The sequence below is a fragment of the Quercus suber genome, unplaced genomic scaffold (assembly GCF_002906115.3).
Source record: "Quercus suber isolate HL8 unplaced genomic scaffold, Cork oak 2.0 scaffold_869, whole genome shotgun sequence".
Taxonomy (NCBI): domain Eukaryota; kingdom Viridiplantae; phylum Streptophyta; class Magnoliopsida; order Fagales; family Fagaceae; genus Quercus; species Quercus suber.
In genome coordinates this window covers 87,439-96,016 of record NW_027070299.1, presented here as the reverse complement: position 1 = coordinate 96,016, position 8,578 = coordinate 87,439, and the positions used below count along the sequence as shown (strand labels likewise).

The window sequence follows — 8,578 nt, the reverse complement described above, 5'->3', positions numbered from 1 at the left end:
ATATATATATATATATAGTCAAGGCTTAGAGAAAGTTCAATTAGAATTTTAAATTAGAGTCTAATTTTGCGTTATGTGCCTAAATTTATTTGGAGACCACATTATAATTATCCTTTTTAAATTAAATGTCTAATTTTATGCTACTTGTCCAATTTAACTTTTATTAACTTATGCAAAAAACAAAGAGATCGACTTTTCCCATAACCTAGAAAACCTCCATCCAATTATTGTATGAAGAAATGAATACCCTTATGCTTTTTTTTAAGGGCATGGTCCTAGCTAGAACGGTCACAAGACTCATAACTAAGTAATGTTGTGCTTTTAATGGTGCGGTTGACATTGAAGGAGGTAGTGAGATGGGTTTATAGTATAAGTTTGAAGTATAAAGGAATACTACATCTAACTGAGGTACATAATGTCATAAAGTTTTGCTCAATTTCATGGAAGTAGCATTATTCAGTCATTTCTCAAGCTCACCAAGAAACGATGATTCACACTTTGATATATGATTTTTTTACGTTTCTAACATCAACAAATATAAGTTTTGATAGTGTAAATTTATATCTGCACAACCAATTCAGATTTGAATACCTGCAAAAAGAAGGAAAAAAAAAAAAAAAGGAGTTGAAGGACCCACCAGAGGCAAGCCTTGCTGGAGAGTTTTTGTCATTTTGATGCCTAAAAGTTTGTAGTGGCATGAGAGAGAGAGAGAGAGAGAGTATTTATGTGTACCTTTTGTTTGATGTATAGCTCTCTTTATGTAGGACTTACACGAGGTCTCTAATGCCAAGGGTATTATAGTTTAATTGACACCTCTTGACATTCTAACAAGGGTTCAATTTTCCTCATCACCAACAATGGAATAGACCAGGAGGCCCTTAATTAAATCCCCATTAGTAGTCTTCCACCAATTTAGCATATCCACTATCGGGTCAATTTAACTTGGTGGGGATTCCATCAAATTCATCGTTTTCTTGTAAGTCAAAGGTAAGTAATCTTATCTATATCAATTTTAATTTTTCAAAAGTGAAAATATATTAGGTAAATTACAATTATAGTCCCTAACCTTTAAGCTGTGCATCAAATGTTGAATTTTTTGTTTCTCCAATTGTAGTTGCATCTCATAATAATGTCAACCAACCAAATCGATGCATAATTATGTGGAGAAAGCAAACTTTATCAACTTCTGGATTGCTTTTCGATGAAAATGGATTATATGTATACTTTCTCAAAGTTATTATCCTTAAATAGCACAACAAATTTACAATGAATTTTTTTATTATATAATGACACATAAATCTGCCGATGTCATTCATCATAGTTCTCTGCAGGAAATTTGAAAGATTTAAGAATTGCGATTGTCATAGAAGTATCCATTTATTTCTGAAAAATATAGATCAATTATAAACTCAGTAAAACAACTTATTAGGTTTTCAAAAGTTTAATTAGTAATTTTGCTAAATATTTTAATGATTACCATTGCATTCTTTTAAAATATTTAATCCTCAAAACCTTTTAAAGTATTAATCTGTTGCTATAAGCTATATATTAACCTGTGAGCGCCTTTTTTAGACATTCAAATATATGTTCAACCTCTTAATAATGGTATTATGGCGAGTTTAGATAAGTTGAATTTCTACACTAGCATATTTTAAATTATGTTTTTTGTTAACACGTGTTAAAAAGGTATAAGTTAAGGTGTATTTAATAATTGAGTTTAATATATCATTTAAAAAAAAAAATCAAATTACCTACAAATATTAAGTAAAACACACATAGTCACAATGAATTATAGGTGCAATAAAATTAATTATTGACAAAAAAACTATATAACATTTATGTGTCAAAAAAAATTGAATTGCTAAAATAATACTATATCAAGTTTATTAATTTGTAACAAACAATATTGACCAACTACATATGTGACCGATAACTTGGTTTGTCCTTTCCATGTGATAAAATGAGAAAAAGAATATGACTACGGAGGGAAGGGAAATATGTATAACAATGAGAATCTTGACAAAAAACAATATCATGAAAATTGTTTAATAACCCAAACTTAGCATCAATAGCATCACTACAATTGATCATTTTAAGCACGGGTTATATACTAGTAAAGAGTAATTGATATAGTTTTTCTCGTTTTCAAAAAAAAAAAAAAAAAAAGATAAAGTTTTTCTCCAAACTAATTTAGATGAATCTCTTTCAGTAAACATATATGGTTTTATTAATTCCAAACCAAATTAATGGTAAAACTTTTCAAAGAATAATTATAATAAAATGGATGATATAGATATCCTATAATATATATGGATAAAAAAATATTAATACTATATTCAACCAGATGGTATCCTCGTAAAAGATTTAGATGGCGATTTGAGGATGCATGAATTGGTCCGAAAAGTTTTAAACTCACCACCAATGGCTTGCGCTTATCGTTAAAACAGGAAAGAGAGATTTTACTTTATTTATAGAGTAGCTTGACTTTGCCCCTTAGCATTCACAGCAGTGAAGGCAAAATTTTAGCTATTTAGCTACACAAAAAATCACTTTATCTATTTTACCTACATACATGCTGCAGCAGTGGATCTATTTTAGCTTCTAACACAATAAAATAATATAAATATCACAATAAAATAATATAACCCCTACAATAAAATAATATATCACACTCCCAACAAAAAATACACAGCAACAACTACAATCACCTCTGCCATCAGCCACAACCACAGCCACAGCCACATAGCACAAACATCCACCACCACCACCACCACCACACCACCACTAGCAGTCCACAGCAAAAAAAAAAAAAAACCCCACCCAACACAGCACAAATATCCACCACCACCACCACCATCACCACCAACACCACCAGTCCACAGCAGAAAATGAAAAAAAAAAAAAAAAAAAAAAAAAACCCAAATCCTCAATCCAGACCAAACAAAATCACCAACCGGAGACAAACCCAGCACAAATCGGAGACAAACCAATGCGTCGATGCTGCCTACGCTGTCAACATCCTCGTCAATGCTTTGGTTTCCGATTACGCTACATCGGAAAGTGACAGTGAGAGAGGAGAGTGACGGTGAGTTTATCGGCGGCTTGGGACGGTTGGGTCAGGCCAGCGGCGGTGAATAAGGGAGATTAAGAGTGTGACGGTGAGAGAGGAGTGACGGTGAGTGATTTGGGGCCTTGGGACGGCTAGGTCGAGAGTGACTGAGAAAGGACGAGAGCGTGAGAGAGTTTTGGGAGAGTGAGAAGGACGGCTGGGTCGGGAGTGACTGAGAGAGGATGAGAGCTTGAGTGATTTGGNAGAGAATGAGAAGAAGGGTCTTGAAGCAGTTCAAAAACTAAAAGATTCTGGTCTCTCTGACCTTGTCCTTTTTCATCAACTTGATGTGGGTAACCCTGCTAGTATTGCTTCTCTAGCAGATTTCATCAATACACGGTTCGGAAGACTTGATATCTTGGTGGAGATTCTCTCTCTCTCTCTCTCTCTCTCTCTCTCTCTCTCTCTCTCTCTCTCTCTCTATATATATATATAATATATGTATATATGTATGTATGTTGGATGTGTTCATCTTGAAACTCCAAAAAACTAATCTTGAAACTCTCCCGGCCCCCTTCACCTTCTCTCCAACATATATATTCACACTGATTTGTGTTTTAAGTAGTGTAATAACAAACAGTGACTTTTTTAGTTTTTGGAACATTAATTTTTGCAATAAGGTTCTCTCTCTCTCTCTCTCTCTCTTCTCTCTATCTATATATATATATATTGTACATCTGTATGCTGATTATTATACTTTGAAGAATAAGCACATCAATATAGAAAATTCCTTCGATTTTTTTTTTTTTAATTCCATGCAAGTATTTTTCATATCTTAAATCTCATGTATCCTCACGATATAATATACATATTAATATGAGGATGATCTGGCTTCAACTAGTAACAAATTGATTGTCTACGAACCTTTTTTTTATTTGTGATATTTGTTGGGATCATAATTCGATTCCTTATAACTATTCTAAAACAAGCTCATGGGGTGTGATATCGAATGTCATAAAAGATTTGAGTATCTTTCTCATCACCAATTGATTTTGAGGTGGAATGATACAGTTTATGGTCTGCCAAATGATATTAGAACCATGGTCATAGGTTCGAGTCACAGGAGTGTCATATAAGGAAGAAATTGTTAGGTGCACTACAATTCGACTCTCTACAATTATTTTAAAAACAAGCTCACGAATCTGACAATATTTTAATTATTACATTGGAAGAAGGGGATTAGAACCCAATATGTCATTGTTAGAAACAACACGATGTGTTGCTTAAGTTATAAGGCTTTTGGTGTATATGACTACAAACTACTGATAGAACTAAAGTAAGTTGATAGGTGACAATTGTAACAATCAATTCTTAATAACATTTGATTCTTAAAAAAAAAAAAAAAATTGAAATGAATCATGAATAGTTATTAAAAGATAGAAATTTCTCCAAATAACTTGAAAATATGATTTCTTTTCCTGTTGTATCTCTAATTTTCCTCGATATATATAATATATAGGATGAATGATGAAACTGTGGGAAATCGGTGCAGGTGAACAATGCAGGGATTCTTGGAGCCACAATAGACTTTCATGCTCTCTCGCATTCAGTCAAAGCAAATGCTGAGGTACGTGTCACACCCCAAACCTACTATAGGGTTAGTGCAAGATCACAAATTAAAAGCACATGTATAAATTAATTTGTCCAACTTAAAATTGTGTTGAGCGTACGTGTACCTCAAATTATATCAAATCAAGCTTTGAATTACTCTCTTGTAGTTTGTCTTATACCTTGATTTCAAATTTGAAATTTCTCATTGCGAATCAAATGTTAGATGCTGTTGAATCAGTGAAAGAAAAAAAAAAAGGTTAAGTACGGCTTCCTTGGCTGTTTATCTTTCTAGAATCACCTGTAAGTGATATTTGCATCACCAATATCAACCGTTGGCTTGGAAATACTGGGTGAGGACAGATAGTAACTAGTAAGAGGACTGAATAATCTTCTTTCAGGTGGAGGAAAGGCCACAAACGCAGCGTAGTAATACAATGATTCAAACTTATGAGTCAATAAAAGAATGTGTGGAAACAAACTATTATGGTGCTAAGAGGACAGCAGAGGTTTTTATAGCCCTCCTCCAATTATCTGACTCGCCAACAATCGTTAATGTGTCCTCGTCCGCCGGGAAGATGTCGGTATGTTAGCAACCCGAACCTTCGTAGGAAATAAATTGTTAGCACTCATTGGTAGAGCTAGGTATCAATTTCAAAAAAACAAATTTATAGCTAACATACATATTTTTTTTATACATTTGTGGACATACAATATATTGTACATGAGCACTACACGTTAAACTAATCTATTATGACTACCTTAAAAAAAATGTTGAACACCTTGACCTGAGAATTACAAAAATTTGGGTCCAACAAAAATAAGAGTAATATTACATTTACAACATTTTACAACAAACTAATGTCATAAGTTGTTGCTGATTCTAATTTGGACTCAATATTGATATTATTTTTTATCCACCAATAATAGTTTTTTTGCATAAAATTTATTGTAAAAATGTTGTAGACAAAGCATTACTCCAAATTATTTTTGCCCTCCAAACATAATATATCCTTAATCCATTTTTTTTAAATGTTTAAATAACAACAATAAATATTAGCTCAAATAAAAACAAATATAAACTAAACAAAAACAGGACAAGACCAAACAACAAGTTAACAAATTACTTAACAAAAAGCCTGTTATAAAACAAAACAATAAAATCAATAATCATTCAAATTTGTACCTTGTTCAACCTATTTAATAAAAATAATCTCTAATTCTACTTTTTTCATAAAAAATGGTACCAAAAAAATATTATGGTTGTAAATTCTCCTTCATGGTAACGACTATACTCTTTTTGACTTTACAGTTGCAACGATTTTGCTCTCCTTAACGACTTGATTCACAATTGTAGTAAATATTTAAATTATTGTTTTATTAAATTTTGTATAACTAAAGTGATATATAAGTAACCACCCTAAAATTTTTTTGAAAACANAGTTAACAAATTACTTAACAAAAAGCCTGTTATAAAACAAAACAATAAAATCAATAATCATTCAAATTTGTACCTTGTTCAACCTATTTAATAAAAATAATCTCTAATTCTACTTTTTTCATAAAAAATGGTACCAAAAAAATATTATGGTTGTAAATTCTCCTTCATGGTAACGACTATACTCTTTTTGACTTTACAGTTGCAACGATTTTGCTCTCCTTAACGACTTGATTCACAATTGTAGTAAATATTTAAATTATTGTTTTATTAAATTTTGTATAACTAAAGTGATATATAAGTAACCACCCTAAAATTTTTTTGAAAACCGCTACTGTGCTGGGTGGTAAATATATATATATATATATATATATGATGAAAGGAAATATTATATATAGATCATTATATATATATATATATATATATATTTTGCAAGTATATATATACATTTTTTGGCAAGTCAACGGCCATTACACTAGCACCTTGTCATGAAACTTTATTCAGTTTGTGATACTAGTGGATTTCAAGGCTAATCCGCTAATGTCAAATTTTGCTATAACAAGGAATGAGAAAAGTTAATAGATGTTTTTAGGGTATTTGTTTAAAAAATATTTTTAGAATTTTTTTTAATGGAAAATAAAAAACTTTGGGCATCAATTAACCTAACCCTTGAATTTGATTGAGTTGTTCAATATTTTCATCATTCTCAGATAAACCTAGTATTTGCTTACAAATTTAATTTTGAATTATATTCATAGAAGGGTTGATCTTAGTTTTGCTTGTCCAATTCATTTAGAACATAGTTAACGAATGGGCGAGAGGAGTACTTACAGATCCAAACAACCTTACAGAAGAGAATGTGGAAGAGGTGTTGAGTGAGTTTCTAAAAGACTTCAAGGAGGGTTCTTTGGAAACCAAAGGATGGGGTCATTCATCATCTGCTTATGTACTCTCCAAAGCAGCTCTTAATGCCTACACCAAAATTCTAGCCAAGCGGTATCCGAGTTTCTGCATCAATTGTGTCTGTCCTGGCTTCGTTAAAACCGACATAAACTGCAACACCGGCAAGGTACCTGTTGAGGAAGGTGCTGCATATCCTGTGAGGTTAGCGCTGCTGCCCAAAGGTGGTCCTTCTGGCCTTTTCTTTGTTCAGCAAGAAGTGTCACCTTTCTGATCCTAGATGGTCCATTTATATAGATGAATAAGAAAACACATAACTCGTGAGCTGTGCTTTTCTCTGCACTTTCCCTCAATCTATATGTAAGATTATGAATTTCTTGTTGAACTTAAAAGCACCAATTTGCGATTTTTATGTCAGAATATGTGATGTAATAAGCTAAGCTTACAACTTTTTCTGTAGTGTGAAAAATTATTGTTTGCATGATACAGTATCAATAATGCTGAATGTTATGTTAGTGTTAGAGAGATGAAATTACGTTAGCTTGGATGTTAAGGTCATATTTTATGTAATTGACTAATCCTTTAATAAAATGTACTTTACTTTGTAATTATATAAATCTAAGATAGATTTAATACATAAAAAAATATGTTGTTCAAAACATATCAAATGTTCGTATTAAAAGACATGAAGATTGGTCCAAAAAACAAGTGAAGAAAAATTGTTCACTAAGTCTCGACAAATAGCTCAATAGATGACTGTTATCGAGACTTAATGTGAAACTTAATAGATAGCTCGATAGCAGCTTGATCTAACGAGAATTACGTTTTTAAGTTTTTCAAATCTGAAATTCGGCCTAAACTTGTGTATTTGTTTAGAGTTTTTTTTTTCTCACAATCCTAAACATATATAAGGCTTATTTTAAGAGTCGTCACACACGGATATAGAGACCAAGAGATTTATTTTCTCTGTGAGAAGTTACTGTATTTGTATGTCATAGGGTTTTATAACCAAGTGTTTCCTAATCTTCATTGTTGATGAAGTGAAGAATTTTGCAGCCAACAACATCGTTCAAAGTTGCTTGAGTTAGTCACATACTAGGTAAATCTAAGATAGGTTTAATACATCAAGAAATATGTTGTTCAAAACATATCAAGTGTTCGTATTAAAAGACATGAAGATTGGTTTAAGAAACAAGTGAAGAAAAACTTTTCACGAAGTCTCGACAGATAGCTTGACAAATGCTTGCTAGTGAGACTTAATGTGAAACTCGATAGATAGTTCGACAGCAGCTTGATCTATCGAGAATTACGTTTTTCAGTTTTCTAGATCTGAAATTTGGCCCAGGCTTGTGTATTTGTTTAGGGGTTTTTTTTTTTTTTTTTTTTTTTTTTTTTTTTTTTTTTTTTTTTTTTAAATCTCCAATCTGTGACTAACCCTTTGCTCAGATCCCAGTACATGATTAACTCCAGCAACTTTGAACGATATTGTTGGTTGCAGCCAACAATGAAGATCAAGAAGCATTTGGTTACAAAACCCTTGGCGTATAAGCGCAGTAGCTTCTCATAGAAAAAATAAATCTTCG

The 8,578-nt window shown here is 31.9% G+C and overlaps 1 protein-coding gene across 1 annotated transcript; it reads left to right on the top strand.

The window, feature by feature from the left end:
• The first annotated feature begins 2,997 nt into the window (after positions 1–2,997).
• LOC112003903 ((+)-neomenthol dehydrogenase-like) lies at positions 2,998–7,269 on the top strand. The gene is made up of 5 exons (XM_065767954.1): positions 2,998–3,085; positions 3,316–3,470; positions 4,602–4,676; positions 5,059–5,241; positions 6,892–7,269. Exons 1-5 carry the CDS (start codon positions 2,998–3,000, stop codon positions 7,267–7,269), a joined length of 879 nt encoding a protein of 292 aa, XP_065624026.1.
• Positions 7,270–8,578: the final 1,309 nt, after the last annotated feature.